We start from the raw sequence: 20513 nt of genomic DNA, 5'->3' as shown, positions 1-20513 counted from the left end.
AAGACTTGCTCTTCTAATTTGCTTATGAGAGGACTTTAAGACACTGTTATAAATATTCCTAACTTGTTTATGGCTCATGTTTTCTACAGGACATCTTCAAATGTTTGACATGTTTATTGTGGAAAAGTGGCCAATCGTGCAGGCGTTTGCATTGGAAGGCATAGGTGGAGGTGGCTTCTTTACAATGAAACATCAGGTACAGTGTGTGTTATTTGTTTGTCCCCCCCCCTTTTTTTTTTTTTGCTGTATAGTCGTATTTAAAAAAAAGAATGAGGTAACATTTTTCTCAAACAATTGAAATTAGATTTTTTTTTTAATGCCAAGGAACATTAACATTTGTGCATCCTTCAAAGTGTATGAAGGTAATAAACTATAGAGAAACCCCCGCTACTGCTTGCAATAGTGAATTAGTAATGATGGGTGTAGGTGCTGATGGGGCAATATAAGAATGATAAACAATGGAGGAAAGAACCCCAGTAGGGCACTCATACACTGTGTTGAGATGATGGTGTAAATTTAAAACTAAACTTTATTAGAAACATAGTAAAACAATGGGGATTAACGCTTAATTACCTAAGGGATATGATCATTCTCTGGTAAGGCTCAGCAACATTACTAAAAGAGTTTGTCAATAATCTCAACTGTAATCAGTTTAATTTACATCTAACTCTGGAGCATGACAAACAATCAATATGCTTCCTGGACCTAAGAATCTCAAGAGGGCTCAATAACCTCATAGAGACCACAGTCTATAGGAAACCCACAGCCACCAACAACTTGCTAGAAGCCTCTAGCCACCATCCCAAAACGCTGATACAAGGTATACCTGTAGGCCAATTCCTTAGGTTAAGGAGAAACTGCAGCACCACCATAGAGTTTGAAACTCAGGCCAAAGCCATGAGCCAAAGATTTCAAGAGAGAGGCTATAGCAACAAGAGTATCAAAACAGCCTACAAAAGAGCAAAATACTCTGAGCGAAGAGACCTACTTACCAACAAAACCTTTACATACAATCAAAAGGTGATAAGGTTCATTGGCACTTATAATAAGCAATGGCATTTGGCCAAGAATATTTTCAAAAAACACTGGCACATTCTGCAAGCCGATCAGGACATCAAAGATGTCATCCCTGCCTACCCTTCTATGGTAAGCAGGCGAGCACGCAATCTAAAAGACATCTTAGTCCACAGCCACTTTACCGAGTTACCACTACGCACATGGCTACCACCAAAACCCCAGGGTAGTTTCTCCTGCCAACACTGCAAAGCATGCAAAAATGTCACTACAACGAAAACCTTCCATAACTGGGACAATACTAAAACGTACCAAATAAGGAAGTTCATAAACTACCAAAGCTTTGGAGTAATCTATCAAGGGGTGCGCAGATGTGGTAAAATCTATATCGGTAAAACTAAAAGACAATTTAAACAACGTGTACTTGAACACCTAGGCACAATCAGAAACAAAACAGACACCCCGGTATCAAGGCATGTCAACAACTGCCATAATGGTGACACAAATTTTATGTCATTCAAAGGCATAGATCAATTCTCATTGGGCCAAAGGAAAGGGGATATTGACGTGATCCTCATACAAAAAGAGTCACGTTGGATCTATACCCTGCAAGCACTTTCACCTAAAGGGTTAAATGAAGGTTTCATGTTCAGTCCCTTCATATAACTATAACCATCCTATAATTGTCATCATGATATGGTTTGGCATTTATTAGTATCTCACCTCCTACAGTATACTTGCCAGTTAATATAAATTGCAATTCAAGTTTAGGCTAACAACATCACAATAATGACACACAAACCTGACACAGTATTGTTATTATTCATTTATTCATTTGTAATTATCAGTGGTAACAGTTGAGATCCACAAGCAACAATGTGTATGGTTAACATTGTAACCACAGTACTTATTAGACACAACCCAGCACCTATTGTCAAAGCACACAGACAGGCTTTAGAGCATTACAAGCTCCTGCACTGACAACTACTAGGGGCACATGTGCAGGCTGAAGGGTTACTTTAGGTCATAACCACCAGCGCTATAAATGCTCTCATTGGATCACCCCTCCACACTGGCCATGATTAAGCACTTCTAGCGAAACGTGCACGTCGGCAGAACTCCTCAGTTAGGTGCAGGCACTGAGCCCTCTGACACAGACGCTGCTATCTATGCTTAATGACAGAGCAGGCAGCGCTGAGATTTAGCTCCTGCACAGTTTACACTCCTGTATTACCTGATGGTCTAAGGGAGCCTCCTTTTCTAGGGATTATATATATATATATATATATATATATATATATATATATATACTGACAAGCTATACAGCAGCTGTAGAGTATACTTACCTGTGCTGTTGCTCACTACCATTCACTGTTACAGCAGAGTAGCTCTAATCAGGGCTGTTAAGGTACTGTTCATGTTCTACACTTGCTGAGCTGAATTGTTTTTACACTTATACACCAACTACTCTGCACAGTAACTCCCATACAGGGATTTCCAGGTATAGCAATCAGTATACACATGGTGCTCTATATCAGAGATTATGTTTATTTCAATCTACTGATTAAGTCAGTTCACAATCTTATATGGTTAAAAAGTACACCCTTCAGGTCTGGGGCAGATTATATAGCAACTGCCACTATTTGTCTATACGGTGCTTTATTTAATCTATCACCTACTGCAGTTAGCAACAGGTTTTAGAAATGCAGCACACTTTATTATAACTACACTATGCAATCTCAGCTAGAGCTAGAGGTCTTAACAATATGACCTAGAGCTATAGCTGCTGTGTATCCTTGGGGCAGTAATTTACACTGTTTATTTAACCCTAAGGCAACATAGGTGCATTATCTTATCAAGATTTAAATGACACTCTATTGCTAACTACAGACTGTGCAAACAACCCACCATTAGCAGTGTCATTTCAACACTATTGCACCAATGCACTACAAGTATATAATTGGCATTCCATATAAGAATAGTACTTATAATCCCTCAATCTAGCTCTCCCCCAGGCTTCCCTAATTAAGGTGGCTGGGGGCTAGTGTACTCAAGGAACACTTCAATAGCGACTACCTACCTGGGGACTAACATATCCCTTAGGTAATTAAGCGTAGTGATACAGAGTTTAATCCTATTTTAATCCCTATTGTTTCTAATAAAGTTTAGTTTTAAATTTACACCATCACCTCAACACAGTGTATGAGTGCTCTACTGGGGTTCTTTCCTCCATTGTTCATCAAGTGTATGAAGGTACAATTTGTCGTTCCCCAATGAGAGGCGTTGTAGGAAACATGCAGTGTATAATTCCAAAGCAGCTTTATTCTGTCCTAATACAGATGACAAAAGCACGGACAGTGACACTGGAGAACTCAGGCAGCACAAAAAAAACCCAATAATATTTTAAACATGATAAAAAATAAGTTTCTGCATAATGTTGTACTAATCTCTTACCCACTCCCTTTTTTGACCAATCCATATCTAATAAACAACACTTACATCATATTTTGGACATTTGTATATGTAACTTGCTGCATCATTGTGGTGTCTTATTTATAAGAAATGTGTCCTGTCTGCCTTATATGTTTTAATGAAGCAGAGTAATAACCTTGAAGAAATGCATGCACTAATAATAATCTATTTCTATTTCCACTAGTTATGTGCTGATTTATGTCAGGACCTTAATAAATTATCTGGTTTTATTACTTACGTGAGTGACTTATATGTTAGTATCTTATCTGTTAGTCCTTTACCTGTGCTTTCTGTTGTAATAACTAATGCTGGTATATGTTTAATGTTAGTATATGAATTATTCATTCTCTTATCCCCGAGTCTCCCACACATACCATGTGCCACCTCTACTATTCTACATCACTTATCACTGTCATCTCCTCTATTCTTGCTTCCTATTACCTTAAAGTACAACAGACTGTTCAGATTGTCTGTTTTCCGGCGACTTGTGTTTTAGGTTCCCCTATTTTCCAATCTCTCTTTTTTCTTTCCTCGCTCTTGGAATTGGTAGAGGGTGGGGGGCGACATGGACATTGGTGGTTATAATCCACTGTTGGTGTTTGAAGGAGACTGCAGATTACTGGGCCCAACCTTCTTCTCTGTTGGGGCACAATGTGTGTGGGTAACAGCTAGCTGCTGCTTGTGGCGTGTTGTTGCATCTTGTGCACCTGACAGGGAGCACCGCATGCAACACATTTAAAAATGTCAGGGAGCGTTCCTGTGGTGAATGGGCCTCAAAAAGTAAATGATGTTCAACGCTAATATTGCGATTGTTTGTCACCTCTGGCTGCTATATCCTGATTTAGACCATATGTATTTTGATTTTGCAGTTAATGGACGTAAGTGAGTCTCTTTGGAAGACGTATAGCATAATGGACCCAGTGTCTTTGGAGGCTTTGCTAATGGAGGTAAATTGATCATTTTATAAATAATGATTCAGAAACGATTTCCTGTGACCTTTTTTATATTTTCTTCCATTTGTATGTTTTGTAAAAAAAATAAAAATACTGTAGGTGTTTTAGTTTTAAGATGGGTGGCCTAATTGTGTTGTGTAGATATATGGGTTTGGGCACACAGCAACTCCTAAACAAGTTCAAGAAATCTGGGATCAAACAAATATATTTGTGGCAGCTTGTAAACAATGAAACATAGCCATTTACAAACAATGCTATATAGAAATCTGAGAGAATGAATTGAACATAACCTCCCAGGCATTGTCTTGGAGGCAATAATGAGGAGTAGAATAGGGTTGGGTGGAAGGGGAGAAAACCGTGTGCCCTGGTTATACTCCGACTTGTATACTTGTACTCCTTGTATGTTGTGAGTGAAAACAATCCCTCTGTTAAAGGCACAAATGTAATCAATACTCATCTCCTGTCCGTGGAAATTAATTTTGCTTTTCTATACTTGGCTGTCAAAACATGCAATTACTATACAGGTTATATTGCCCAATTATACAATGGTTCTTTCACATGATTCATTAAGACACTACTATTGCAGGACACTATTAAGGGTCGATATATTCAGTCATGTATTCTTTAAGGACAACAAAAAGTATCTATGTCTGTTTTGCCACAGGCTTATATCCTACTGGACATATTGCTGAACAGAAATATAAGGGATGTATTGAAGGGTAGGCTTATGTATGCTACTATATTAGTGAATCACTTTGTATTCTGTATATAAGAAGTGGTTTTGTCTGCAGGGGATATATTTTTTAAGTTCAAGCCCTAAATTTCATAAATTTGAACTATTGTCAGCGATTTCTTTTAAGTGGTATTCCCTCCTCCCCCCAATATGATTTACGTGAGCTGATCTGTTGTCCCCTGACCTCAGGGGGGACCTTTTAATGCCTTGTAGTTTCTTTTTTTTTAAAAATACATCATGTAATTAGTTCAGTGTGGTATTATATACGACTTTGGCCCATATTTACTAAGTGGGGTAAACTGTAAGGCACCTTACGGGGAATTCACCTCAGTGGGCCATAAAGTGATATATGGATGTGGGTCTGTGGTATGTCAGGGTAACTAGTATACACACTCTCATTGTCTGCATCTCCCACCTACTTCTTCTTACCTTACATTAGTAGTATGCAATGCACTCCTAGTAGGTTTGTTACATTTTTTAAGGTGCTTTCCTGTGTTTTTTTTATTGATCCTTTCTTAACATTTTCTTTTATCTGTGATAAGGAAAGTGAACATTGCAATCGTTGATTCCAGAGGAAGGGGAAAACCAAAGGAATGACTAGAATGATGCTGGTCCAGGAAATCCCCGGGTTTAGATTTGTTTAAACTATTAAATAGATTTTAAAAATGGCTATGTGTGTTTTTGTGTATCTCATATTGCCCATGAAAAGGTGATGTAAAGCAAGTTGTTCACATCGTAATCCTAATTCATTCTTTTTCTTTTGCGGTTTTAGGATTTGCTTACATTTGAGCATCAGTGGACCAACTTTTTTTCAAATTTTGAAACTGAAATTCCTTTCATCCTGGAGCTGTCAGAGTCTCAAGCAGGAGAGGTATCTTTCCATCTGGGTTATGTGTGTTGGCTGAAGCAGCATTTTGTCAGTGGAAGTGCCATTATATGATATTTATTTTATTTATTTATACAAATGTTTTACCAGGCATGCACATTGAGTTACTCTCGTGTTCAAGTATGTCCTGGTTATAAATAAATGAACAGAGGTTATACATTCAATTTACAGACCTTTCCTAGGCCGTTGGAGATATCATTATGAGCATGTGTAATTTACCTGTAGCCTTTGAGAATTTTGAGTGGCTAGTTTTTAAAATTACAACTGTTGCTGTATGAACAAATATTTCTTTATACGGTGCCAGCCATGCAGAGTACAGTGTTCTACAGAACACACCTTAGAGTGCAGAGTTCTTGTCTTCATATTGGCCCTGGAGAAGGGTTAATTTCTTATAGGTTGTGATACCATATTATTGATCCACAGGAGAGTTCTTCTTGGATAAAATAGCTTTCGACAGACCACAGGTGTCCTTCATTTGTACAAACAGATGAAAAAGGCATCGCAACCTATAATTAATTTAAAGCCAGCAGAGCCTGTTCTACACAAGCACAACAAGTTCCTAATTGCAGCATTTCAATAGGTGTTAAAGAGTAGAGCTGTGAGGCAGGGGGATCGGTTAATAAGGGTGTATTAGGCTAAGGCCCCGTTGCACGCGTCCACACGGCTGTCTTGCTTGCCGGCGGCGCGTGCAACTCACTGCACCGCGATCTGCGGTCTGCAGGAACCTTTTTTCGGAGCGGGGGGGGGGGGGGAGGGGCCACGCGGGTCGGGGGGCGCTGCCATGACGTGGGGGGGGGGGGCGCGGCCATGACGGGGGACGGGGCCATGACGGGGGGCGGGACCAAAACAAAGCAGGGATAACAGCTGGCTTGGCATTGGTTGATGGGAGCCAGTCTATGATTGGCCCCTTCGCGTACCATGTGACACGTTGCCGCACGGGAACACCATTCTCTTGTATCCCTTGCTGGCTGACGCGTCACAGTACGTCGTCAGTTGGCAGTGAGGAGGGACTGGGACCGGATCGTGAGTTTAAACCGCAATGGTGAGTTGCGCTCACGCCGCCGCCAGCGGGTCCCAGCCCTTATAGACACGACTGGAGAAAATAAGGGTGTTCGTTCCATTGTAAATCAAGAATGAAAATGGCAAGATTCAGGCAGAGTGAGAATGTGTGAGGAGAACGATTTGTGAAATATAACGTTCAAGCAACATCCTTGAGATACAGGATTGATGGAAGTGCTGTATACTGTGATAGGGAAGTATGTAATAGGACCTGGCTTTGGCGGAAGTAAATACAGAAGTACAAATAGTCATCCATAATAATATGGCAATAAACATTCAGTCACGAGAAGAAAGTCGCAATCCCCAAAATAGATTAATTTCTGAAGCGTGAAGAAGATTAGTCTTTCTGGACTTGCTGGTTCGCCAAATGCAGATTTTCTTCATTAAATTTAATATATATCAAATAGTCCACGGCACGGTTTTTTTCTTAATTTAATCGGGGACAAAATAGAAAAAATCTTTTACAGCATAATTTCAGTCATCAGGTTTCATCATTCAGGCATATAGTATGTAGTTATAGAGTGGAGAATCATTAGCTCTGTTCTTATTAGGCTACGGCCCCAGTGCCTGCGATGCACGCGCGCCTGTGCGGTGGCGGCGCATACAGCCGAATTCCCCGGTCTGCAGAGAGCTGCAGGTGGAAAGACGAGGGAGTGACGGGGCGCGGCCGTAACATCACCCGGCAGGTTCGCCCTCATTGGCTGAACCGGCGGGGGCGTGGCCTAGCGCTCCGTCGCTAGTTCCCCTCACAATTTTCTTGTAGGCTGGAAAAACTCACCGCCAAGCGCGGCGGCCCCCCCTCGCAGCAGGCCCGGCCCCATTGAGGGGCGGCTCTTGTCCCAGCAGCGTCCGCCACAGTGGGCGATGCAGTAGCCAGCGGGGACCTGGCCTTAGCTTGGTGTTAAAGGATTCTCAATTCCATAAACTAAAATGCAATCTTTGTACATTTCTCTCAAACATGTTTCTCTCACTGTCAGCTCAAAATACTCTTGGTTAATCATCATTAGAATGCTGTTTCATCATTTAGACTTTGATTTAGAAGACCCTCTTAGATCTGTCACTAAGTAACTATAGAATCCTATGTTCTTAATCTTTTAATACCTCTCTCCATTGTATTGTCTTACTAACTAGCCCTATCTCTATATAACTACCCTTTGAATTCAAACTCTTGAAACAAAGCTGACAAAATCAGTCTGAGGACAGGCAGACGTGGAAATGTTTATCTTATCATTGCAGAGAAGCTTATAATTTTTCAATCTAATTCTAACTTAATACACTAAATTAACTAGTTACATGCTGAATATATATGAATATAGCATAATTAATATTTTGGATGATTTCAAGCCTATCTTCATCTACCTTTATCTAAGTATTAGCAAATGAGACATGCAAAAATGTATGTGGAAGATGAGATGAAAGGGGAAAATAGAGCTTTGTCATAATTCTGAAAAGATTAAAGGTGAAGAGAGTAGTCTTCATTGCACATTAATTAACCAATTACAATAAAGCCCCATTTTTACTAGAAACCACAGATTATATTAATTGTGTTTCTGTGGAAAATAAAAAGCAGTGTAACTTAATAGCAACAGCATTATTGTGAAGTATTTATTGTGAATTTTGACATCAATACTGGCACATCAAAAACCTAATACGCTTTTTTTTTTTTTTTTTTCAAATGTATTTTTCAGCCATTCAGAAGTTATTTTAGCCATGGGATGCTTTCAAGCCATTTTACTGATAACAGGTATTATTTTGAGTAATTTATTTGTTCTCAAGAGAAAATGTATAAAAGGGGACGACGACACTATGTTTATTACATTTTCGGTAAAGTGTTGCATACTTCTTTTTTCTCTCTGTATAATATTACTATGGGTGTATATCGGTATCTATTACAGTAATTGTCAGCCTTTTGAGAATTGCGGAACCCTTTAAAAATGTATTGTTACTCTGTGGAACCCCTTAATAATGGCATGTGACTTTGCCAGAACGCCTGTCCTCTTCTGCTGTGTACGTAAAGATACTATTGCTTTGATTTTGCTTTGACTTGCCGTGTTTGTGACAAATTAAAATATCTGCTATTTTCTTAGACTTAAGGATAAAAACCAATAATGTATAGCAGGGGTGACCAACTCCGGTCCTCAAGAGCCACAACAAGGTCAGGTTTTAAGGATAGCCCTGCTTCAGCACAGGTGGCTCAATCAGTGGTTCAGTCTTCGACTGAGCCATTTGTGCTGAAGCTGGGATATCCTTAAAACCTGACATGGTTGTGGCTCTTGAGGACCGGAGTTGGCCACCCCTGATGTATAGTATGGAATTGAAGCTGCAGTAACTACTGTCCCACCCGCTTTCTAACATAGGCCAGGTCCCCAGTGGCCGCTGCTGCACGCTATGGCGTGCGCACCACACAACAGCACAGCCCTCTATGGGGCAGGCCCCAGTCGCAGTGTGTGGGCGCGCAAAGCGCAATGACTTGTCCGCTGGCAGGGAAGACAAGAATTTTGTCCTTCCTTGCCACAATGCGATCACATGGTCGGCAGGCAGCAAATGGAAGGGCAGATAGTATAGACCAATGGGAGTGCAGGTAGTGTAGACCAATACCTGAAACTTCCTGTTTCATAAATTACCAAAATGCCAACATACAGTAGCAACTGTCCTTTTATAGTAAATTAATATAGCTTTAATCTGCATTTCAAAAGGTCATATTCATGGATTTAAAAAAAAGAAAGAGAAGATTACCTGAAAGTTTTTCTGTCCCTCATATCCCCAAATTACACTTATGGTAATGATTTATTTTATAAATTAAATGTAGATTTAAAAAAAAAAAAAAAAAAAAGGCTTGTGAGCCAACTGGCACATTCTGAATCCTGCTTTTATATTTTACTCTTTGTTTCACCATTCTAAGTACTGTAATTATGATGCCCATATTTAGCGGGCAAGATATGACTAAAACTTTACAGGATTTTGTAAAAAAATAAATTAAAGCATGTTCATTTTTCTACGGACAACAGTTTTTTCAACACCAGTTTTCTTTCAACTTCCTGGGACTTCTGCTTTAATTATAATATTGCCATTTGTTTATTTTGGTCTGCGCCTTCAAATTGTCTTTTTATTCAGGTATTCAAGTCCACAGAGACTGAAACAATGTGTTTGCCCGCCCATAAAATTGAGGAGGAATGAAGCTGTACAGGCACAGTGAGAGGCTATATAACTATAATGAGCATTGCTAGTCTTAGCAGAGGAACACAATGATATATCAAGTGTTCAATTTCAACCCCAACACAATGTACAAAATGTTCTTGAATATGAAAGTTTGCATAAAGCCCACTACGCAGACTTCATTTTCTGACCAGTTACTTCCACGTTTTACATCTAACCTCAACATAAAGTAGAAAGTTCCCAAATGTAGTGAACCTCGTAGCAAGTGTTGTGGTTATGCTATGTGGTAACATGACATGGCGTTTGCTTACAATGTTTAGGAGGTAGTCAAAACAAGTCTCTGAAACATCAGTTGGCATGCACCACACTATGATTCTGTTCTCTTGAGGCCTTCACCTTTTTATGTTGGTGTATACTTGTCACAGTAAGGCTGGGGCCATTGTACAGCAGACCGTGCGGACGCGTAGGGAACAGACTGCCTTAAGGCGGTGTTCGCGTCCATGATGCGTGCGCACAGAAGCGGGAGGGGCGCGCGTTGCGAAAAATCAGTTCAAATTGATTTCTTGGCGCGACAGGACGGTCACGTTCGCCCAATGAAGGCGAACCAACGCCATGATGCACCTCGGCACGCCCCCCAACAGCCATCCTCCATGGCCATGTAAGCGCACACTCACTGACCAGCCTCCTCACGGGCGAAGGCACCATGGCCCCAGCCTAAGTGTTGGGTTCAGCTCATGTATCGTGCTGCCAGATAAGTAACCAACGGTGAACAGTAAAAAGTTATTACTTTGATGATCCATGTGTTGTATTTGGTTTAATAATGTGATTGTGTTTTAGTCCCTGCAGGCAGCCTTTCGTCCTGTTTGGTAGTCACTCCACCAAAGAGAACTTGAAACCTGGAAATTTTAGCTTTCCATCTGAGGGCCATCTGGTTAGAAACACTGGTCTTGGGAGAAGCACAGCCAAGCACATGGTATAATATATATATGTGTTACATTATGTTTTACATTGAAAAAACCCAGGCTTCTCAATTTTATTTTCCATAGCATGCAGTATAATACAAATGTTTGTAGAATACATCCTGTACTCCTGACTCCTTCAGTTGACATAAACCTAGCACCATACGTCCAGATCCACATATGGACAATTACCGGTTTTGCCCGATTTATAAGTCAAGGTTTTTTTCAATAAAGTTAAATTGAAAACTCCATACTCTCCTTATAATCGGGCTCTGCACATTTTGTGTCTTGTATTGTGTAAGGCAGCAACACAGCAGCCGTCTGTGCACGTGCTCCCGCTCCTTTCGGTCCTGCGTAAGCTATTAACAGAGCAGTTGCCTGCTTATGCGCGAAAGAGCGAGCGCATGTGCAGACGACTGGCGTGTTGCTTTACACAGGATTGAAAGGAGCACATGCGCAGACGGCTACGCTTAGGCCATGCTTATAGTGCCGGACGGCGATGCAACGTTGCGGCAAAACAAATGTATTGCCGCCGTCGCGTGCGCTTATAGTAGACGCGACGGCTTGGTCGCGATCGCTGGAAGTCAAGTCAATTTGATTTTTCCTGCGACCACAACGTGACTTCACTGTCGTGTCACCGGCGACGGCACTATAAGCGCAGCCTTACACAGGACCGAAAGCAGCGCATGCACTCCTTTCAATCCTGTGACAGGCAGCAACAAAGCAGCCGTCTGTGCACGTGCTCACGCTGCTTTCGGTCCTGCGTAAGCTATTAACACAGCAGGCGTCTGTGCATGCGCGAGAGAGCGACTGCATGTACAGACGCCTGCTTTGTTGCTTTACACAGGATTGAAAGGAGCGCATGCGCAGACGGCTATGCTTACACAGGAACAAAAGCAGCGCATGCACTCCTTTCAATCCTGTGTAAGGCAGCAACACAGCAGCCGGCATTGTGGTACAATCCTTGCGCTGTGGTCTGTAAGACAGCTTCCCAAGGGAAGAGAGGAGAAAGGAGATATTATACCGTTAATTACCTAGTTACAGTTAGCAGAGGCTGGAATTAAGGGGGTCGCCTTATTATATTCAGGGGGTTTTCTGAACAAATTGTCACAATGAAAAATTAGATGACAAACGTATTGAGAATACCTTCTGAATATTCAAAAGATTGAAGTTTAGATGACTTCCGTGTCTATAGATATATAGATGGTTTATTTTCTTTAGCATTTTGAAAATCTTCAGTTAGTATGATATTTAATGTTTCTGTAAATTTGTGCCATTCATTTTCTGATTCCGTAATGTGAATTTAAATTGTGATATGTTGTACCGACCAGGTGGCACAGTGTGTCTCTCCTAAAGGACCCTTAGCTTGTTCAAGGACTTACTTCTTCGGAAGCACTCACATTCCTTACCTGGGTAAGTTTTTCTATTCACCAAGAATAACCATGTTAAGCAGAAAGCCTTCAGATTTTGATTAGGGTAGACCAGTATTGATTGTTTAATAAAATAGGTTCATCCATAAATGCATGTTTAATCCTATCATCTCATGTGTTTTGGCTGCTTTTTAGCCCCTTGTTCACAAATGCGTTTGAGGCCCTGTACCGTGATCACTAAATGTTCCATAGTAAGTGAAAATTAGACCGGTTTGTGTATCAACGTTTTGAGACCATAAGAGTCCCAGAGAAGGCCCCTCATTGTACTTTTTGCAAATTGAACTTCCATGCTCAAAATTGTATTTTCAACTTTGCCATTTATTTCAAATTATGCTGCCAAGCAACAGAAGAAAAAAAATGTCTGAATATTTGCTAAAACTTTTCTCTTTAGGAAAAGATAATGAAGCACAAAAGAAAAATGAACAGATGTAAGTTTTTTCTTCTTTTTTTTCCCCTATACTATTACTGTAAAGATATAGATATCGTTTTTTGGAATAATAAAAAGTTAGAATGATAATGTATTTGGTAGTGGTTGTGTTATATTTGGTCTACATTTGCATAGTATTGTGGTTGCCCTGGATTAAATAAGTTATGGTGAGCAAAATAGTGACAGGAACCCTCCACCGTACAGTGTATAACTAAAAATATCACTTGTGGGCACATTCACCCGTCTCAGACAGGTCTGTAACTCTGCTTTTCACCATTATCTCGTGGCATACAGTGCTTCCACTGCAGCCAGAGATTCTGGGAAATGATATGCAAATGAGCAATGTCGCCTTTTGCTTTTTATCCATTTTAACACACATACACTGCTTTTTCAGCACAGCCTGGGTTAAGATGCATAGCCAGTAAACCTACTCACAGACAGCTGTTTCCACCTTTTGGGTCTCATCAGTGTAAGGATGGTTATACTGGCTTTGTAATATGAAGCTTCATCTATGAGAGCCACTACAAAACCATCTGTGGAATAGTGTGGTTCAAAGGCCACTACACAACAGTCTGGCGAATATATAATAAGAAATATCAGATCCATATTTGTCAATCTTATTCATTCCACCCAGTGTCAGGGTACCTAATCACCCACACAATATGTCCGGGCATGTTAGACAAGGTTCATTGTGTGCAAACAGGCTATAATTATTGCAATCATTGTCACAACTAACTTTGAAAATAATTTAAAGATACTTTGTGTTAAAACAGTCATCTATCACCTTGAGCAGTGGTGGCCAACTCCAGTCCTCAAGGGCCACAAACAGATCAGTCATAATGACTAAGCCACTGATTGAGCCACCTGTGCTGAAGCAGGGATATCCTGAAAACCTGACCGGTTGGTGGCCCTTGAGGACTGAAGTTGGCCCCCCCTCACTTAGAACTTAAGGGAGCAAAGAGCGTTTAACTCGAAGTAGAACTTCACCTTTAAAGCAGAAATTCCACTTAGTATTTATATTTTTGGATCATATCATCTGAACTTTAGGTTCTCCTGATACGTTGAGCGTTTACATTCCTCTTCTGTTATTACTTTGCAAAGAGCCACTATGTCTGTCCCTGGAATGTCACGGACATGCACGGGTTTCATGTAATGACATGTTACAACATTTCTGAAACACCTTTTTGTTCATTTCTTATTATACCGTAAAAACGGAAATTCCGTATTTGCACTATAGATTAGAGATCCACTCATAATGTTACAAAGTGTGTATTTTTGTGTTCACCACTATTACATTTCTTTTAACTAACTGATTGTGTTATTCCTTTCAAGTAGTGTACTGTCCCAGATTTATGCTGCTGTAATAGAAGCTGTTCTAGCTGGTATTTCGATCTATGTCCAATCTTCAAGTGTAACCAAGGTAATTAGCAATGCAGGCTGTGAAATCACTGAATGTTTGAGATGTGTTGAATAAGGAGCCAGTATTTTTAAGTAATTTGTCTTACCAACTCAGACATTCGGGCCCAAATCCACAAAAGGATGCTAAACTTCAATACACGTTTACTCCCATTCATGTGAAGGCAAGTAAAAGCTTGCTAAGTGAACCAGCCGCGTGATGTCATGGCCACGCCTCTCCTTTGCGCTTTGATAGAAGTCCACCAGGTCGTGCTGCTGCCAGGAACGATTGCCGCCAGGCATCATGTCACGCGCAGGGCGTGCGCACTGCGGCCTTAGCCTAAAGCTGAACACCCTTTTGTGATTCTGCGCCTTAATAGTCTTAAACGAGCAATCCAAACCATTGATTTTTCTTTTGTAAAGTTTTTTTTTTTGCAGAGGTTCTCCCTGAAGCTGAACCCTATTCATTTCAGCTCTGGGGACACCCTGCGTCCAGAGATAGTTGCCTCCGAAGGGGGTGCCGGTATCCCTCTGCTTTTTAAAGCTCCCACGTCACATGGACCAATAGGAAGCGGCACCGATTACCTCATGAACTCCTATCTGCCCGCGGGGGGGTGGCTTTAAAAAGTGGCCATAATGTGAACCTTGGACTGGCTACCGTCACCCACTACAGAGGTATGTATCTCTAGAAGCAGGCAGTCCGCGAGCTGAAATGAAAGATCTTTAGCTCCGGAAACGCCCTGTTTCAAACTATGTAAAAAATACAAAAATGTTGCCAAAAAATCGCCGGTTTTGATTGCCGCGTTAAGATATTGCACATTAAATGGACAATGTACAATGCAGTGTTCCTTTCTTTTTGGACGTGCTGTGATTTTAATTTCTTTTAGGAAATTAATATAATGCAATATATCGGTAATATGGATTATAAATATTATGCAACCTGCCTCTGCTATAATGCACGATATTGTTATTTTATATATATATTTTCTTCCTTTAATTCTTTATTTATGTATTAAATAGGATGCACTGGTTGAGTGGTTGTTGAATACATTTTAAGGCTTCTGACAATTGTATATACGTCGGAAAGTATGAATTCTACTTGTTATATGGATCCTTAATACAGCAAATGGATAGGCGGCAGGTAGTCTATGGCAGCTACAAATATGCTTACTTTTTAATGCTACTCAGATTGGCTACTGCTGCGATTTAACAATAAGAAGTTCTTAAAATGTTAAATGTACCCGTTACTATCAAAGAGACAACCAAGTAGCAAAGTTGTTTATTTAAAATGGTTGAATTGTGTTGCTGGGGATTTAGAGACACAATGTAACCATTGTAAATAATAAAACCAATATAACACACACACCCTCCCCCCATCATTGATGTATTTCAATAGTAACATTGTGCAGGTAATAATGTCGTCTTGATTCAATGATTACAACAGTATTTTTAATTCTGCTTATAAAGGCAAAAGAAGTAGCAGAGCAGAGTCTCTGGTCCCTGATGGACTCATTCAGCCTCGCACAAATGAAATCGGCTTTAAGGTCAGTCTTATATTTTCTTAATGAAACATAAATGAGCAGTGTGCTTGTAGATTGATCATTGATCTTCCATTATGTAGGACAGCTCTTTTGGCACATTACATACACCTTATCATGCCGGCCTTGCACTAAAGACCACTCTCTCCAGAAGTCCACAACCTGTGATTTACTTCAACCTCGGCACCTGGGTATCTGATAAACGTGATAATAAAATCAATCGGTTATTTCAAAGCAATGACGCGTATTTATTGCTATATAATTTTTTGCTGCCATTAGAAGAGATGTCATATAATCTGAAAAGGAATCTTCCATTCTCAGTTGCTGGTGAGACACAAACAAATGTTTGTTATTTACACTGGTGCATAGATCTTCATTTTTAACATTCACACAGAATATCCTTTCTGCAGTTTTCAGAAGCCTGGGTTTAAAAAAAGAAGAAAAAAAAACCTGTAAACTATGGCACAACATAGTTTGATTAGTCTTAGTGATTTATTTAATCTTGAGTAATTCACTTATCCCTGTAAATGTAATTCTTTGGATGATGTGGTGAATGGCAAACTATTCTTTAAAAAAAACAAGAGTTCTATCGCCATCCAGCTTAAGGTTAAATAATAACGTTCATGTTCAGTACTGTTATTTACATTGCTTGGCAAATACTGTACTTATATTGTTCAGTGGCATAATAGCTAGCAAATTTTCAATTTTTCTTTTCGCATTTATCTCTACCGACATTCAATGTCATTTTCCATTCAGATGCAAGAGGGAGGAAAAAGTAAACTATATATTTTGTTGCACAATAAAACTACAATATAAACATATCAGACACTAGATCTACATAAAAGTGCTACCATGCGTTTCCTTGCCTGTGAGCTGCTATTAATGTTCATCTATGTGAAATATTCTGTCAATAATTCACGCAAAATAATGCAAACAAGCTTAAAGGCACAACCTCCCAATATTATTTAACGAGAAATTGTGTTGTATTTGTAAGTTGCAAATCAGGTATGAAAATGCTGCCGCAGTTTATATTTTGATCAACTCTGACAGCGAGACTGTTACTATATACCAATATTTACATAATAATTCAAGGGAATTCAAACTTCATAGTCAATCAGAATTGAATGTGTGTTAAACTGTTTTTTTTTTTTTCTCTCTTTCTTTTAGATCTAAAGTAACATTTCAGATACAAGCTGTGAACAGCCTGGGAAGGCAAGATTAAATCATTTCTCTATTCTAACCTCCTCATGCCATAGCAGCTTTTAAATTATATTAATGTTGGGATAAAATATTTAACAGAATGTTTATTTTCCTTTTTAGGATTGTGCCATTGGACCACGATGATAGCTTACACTTAGTTAAAACTGTAAGTAGGTTTATTCATTTAAATATATTGAAGTTTTAGCTGAACAAAACCTAATTATATAAAAATATGGTTGTGTAGTAAGACAAAACGACCAAGCATCCTACAATCTTTGTATCTGATTATAGGATCTGCTGATCATAGCAGTAGGTGTGTAGGTGTGCTACTGACACTTTAATTATTATGATACATTAATGTGTATGATCCCCAAAATCAGTAGAGTATTCCTTGATCTATCCCTGTAAACGCAGTGCACTAATGGGTAGATTCAACAAGCTGGGATCCGCACATCGATCCTGCACTGTCTGTCCTTTCAGTCAGTAGTGCTATACGTAGGATCGTTGTGCGATTAACCCATTGCAGAGTTTAGTGAATACTGCTGTATGTAGCCTATATACTGATGGGGAGAGGGCTAGTCTGTGAGGATCCAATATACCGGCACAGCACGAGATATTATCACATAAAAGTGGTTTATTCGGTCCAAAATGCACACACATGCCTGACTTTTCTATCCCCAGGGGGACCTTCTACAGGGGTAACATGCCTGCTGGTAGCCACACATTTAAAAAGGAAGTAGGAATTCACAGTAAACAGGAATGGGTGGGTAAATTGTGTGTGTGTGTGTGTGTGTGTGTGTGTGTGTGTGTGTGTATATATCTCCACACTTACCTGATGTGCTGTCTTTATCCATCCTTTGGATTTGGGTGAAGTATATTTTTATATGATTACCTATGATGCGTACACTTGTCATTATCTGCTTTATTCTTCAAGGTGTGCTATCCCTTGTTTGATTTTATGTATGTGTGATATATTTCCTTTTATAATGCCCAAGATTAAGCGTTATTTGGAGAGATTTTGACTGCAACATTTCTATTGTATTTTTAAGTGCATTCCAAAAAATAAGAGTTAGGTTTATATATGTTTGGAAGTTGTATTTTATAGAAATATTTACATGGGAAATTTGCCACCTCTGTCTGCAGTTTTCTTATTTTAAGATTGCACAAGAGTCATGATTTATTAGATATTGCACAATATGATTTTGACTATTGATTCACCCTGTGTTAAAGTTCAAACTTGCCAAAATGAACATTATTGGATTTACAGAAGTGTGAAAAGACCAAGCCATATGACCATATTTGACCACATATGACCACTGACCATTTTTCCTAGTAATTTAAAAACAAGGCCGAAAGGAATTAGGTAAACACTGGCACTGGGATTCTTAATGGTTTATCACTTCAGTGACAAAGGAGTCAGTAGCACATTGTATTATGGGTCTTTATTGCAATAAACAGGTCATCTGGCCTACTTGTATGATCACTCAGTACTTCTATTTTTGGTTCAGCTGAAATACAGACTCCTTGGGGCTTATTCTGTAAGCTCCGTTAGTGCTTTACCGTGCGTTCTGCACGGAAAGCTCCATTCATTCAACGGGGCTTTCCGTGCGAATCCCTCGGTACAGCGCTAACGGAGCTTACAGATTAAGCCCCAAGGAGTCTCTGTCGGTTTGTATCCCCTTCTGTTTCCTGATTTTAGTTGATTTCCGGTACTGTGAGATGTTCTTTAATCTGGTAATTGCAGCATTTATTTTAAGAGACAGACCTCAAATGTTTAATATTACAAAGATCCCAGTACAAGTATCCAAATGAATACTGAAAAAGTTTTGCTAACATTTCTGAATCCTTTTGTTGTAGGCCTGCATGACCGTTTATGACATTCCTGACCTGCATAGTGGAAGAGGATGCCTAGGATCCATTATATTTTCTGAATCGTTTTTGAAGTCCCAAATAATTGTGAAAGAAAAAGGTACTTAACTTGTTTTTGATACACTAAACTAGGTGTGAACAAAAAAACCATAATTTTTATATACACAAATATGGAACACACCAAAAAGCAATGGCCCTCATTCTCCAGAGACTGGATTGTCCCTGAGCTTGACAGCATTTAGAAAAAAGGCAGAGGGTGCTAAGAATCTCTGGAGGTTAAAGAAAAGCTGTCATTCAAACCTAATTCTGTCTACTTACAACTGCCAGACTCTCCAGTGAAGCAGCACTGCAAGAACTGGAAGACTAACTTGGAAAAATTAAATGGGATATTGTTTGCCATGGTGAAGTAAAAATATATGGTGATAGCGTCATTGACCTTAAAAGCAGACACCTATCATGTTAGAGGTACAGAAAATCAAAGTATCAGTGGAATAGGCCTTATCGTTAACAAGAGATGGAGAAACAACAGAAGTGGAGTATGAAAGCTCATCGGAAAGAGCAGCCAGAATCGTTATTCAGCTGACAAAGATACAGGCTTCAAATAATCCAAGTGTATGGTCCAACATTGTCACGCAGACAATGAAGTGAAAGACTTCTACCATGAAATAAACTAACTTTACAACAAAGAAAATTGGCACCTCAAGATTGTTATGGCAAAGATTGGTGCCCAGCAGAAAGGGATTATGGTAACCAGATTATGGTAACCGGAATGAACGTGGAGACGGATTGGTACCATTTCTATCATGTGAAAACATCTACAGAAGAATTCAAATAGAAAATGGACATGGAGTGGGCCCAATAGAATCGAGAATAAATGTACTATATAATAATAACGTTATTTCATGCAGTGCTTTTCTCCCAATGGGAATCAATTACAGTATAGTGTGCGGTTCGCAGCACATAGGACTTTTTACAGACACAGTTCCTGCCGAGATGAGCTTGCAATCTATGATTTTTGATGCCTGAGGCACAGAGATAAACTGACTTATCCAACGTCACAAGGAGCTGATACCAGGAATTCTGATTCAAACTCAGCGCCATTGTTTACAAGGTCATTGTCTTCCCTCACTGAGCTGCTCCTTCTCCTTAGCTAACATGCAACACGTGATCGACAACTGCACAGACCGTAACCATTTTAACACATGAAGTGATCAGCGATTACATCTGTTTTTGTTTGTTTATAATCAGTTGTTTTCATTCCATCTTCATATTCAATCAACATCAATAGCCTCAACAATAGCAAAGAATTTAAACTTGAGATGGAAAATCACTTTAGCTTGCTTAAAAGCATGGGACACTTTAACAAACAATTATGAAGAATTTATGAATATTGTACAGTTGGGCTCGCTTTTCGGTGCTCTG

The 20513-nt window shown here is 39.6% G+C and overlaps 1 protein-coding gene across 3 annotated transcripts in view; it reads left to right on the top strand.

Moving 5' to 3' along the window:
• Positions 1-20513, top strand: part of DNAAF9 (dynein axonemal assembly factor 9) — a 109711-nt gene that overhangs the window by 36983 nt on the left and 52215 nt on the right. Inside the window, exons 6-18 of one of the 3 annotated variants that reach the window (XM_075572652.1) lie at positions 90-196; positions 3671-3724; positions 4356-4433; positions 5945-6043; positions 8806-8861; positions 11111-11246; positions 12564-12645; positions 13054-13090; positions 14425-14509; positions 15952-16028; positions 17190-17234; positions 17343-17388; positions 19080-19191. In XM_075572652.1, the coding sequence (XP_075428767.1) occupies positions 90-196; positions 3671-3724; positions 4356-4433; positions 5945-6043; positions 8806-8861; positions 11111-11246; positions 12564-12645; positions 13054-13090; positions 14425-14509; positions 15952-16028; positions 17190-17234; positions 17343-17388; positions 19080-19191 (1014 nt within the window). Of the gene's footprint in view, positions 1-89; positions 197-3670; positions 3725-4355; positions 4434-5944; positions 6044-8805; positions 8862-11110; positions 11247-12563; positions 12646-13053; positions 13091-14421; positions 14510-15951; positions 16029-17189; positions 17235-17342; positions 17389-19079; positions 19192-20513 lie in introns of all 3 variants that reach the window. The other 2 variants (XM_075572651.1, XM_075572653.1) reach the window with 2 other exon arrangements.

Source organism: Ascaphus truei, chromosome 1 (assembly GCF_040206685.1).
Source record: "Ascaphus truei isolate aAscTru1 chromosome 1, aAscTru1.hap1, whole genome shotgun sequence".
Taxonomy (NCBI): Eukaryota; Metazoa; Chordata; class Amphibia; order Anura; family Ascaphidae; genus Ascaphus; species Ascaphus truei.
The sequence above is the reverse complement of the archived record's forward strand: the minus strand, read 5'-3'. Positions and strand labels throughout refer to the sequence as shown.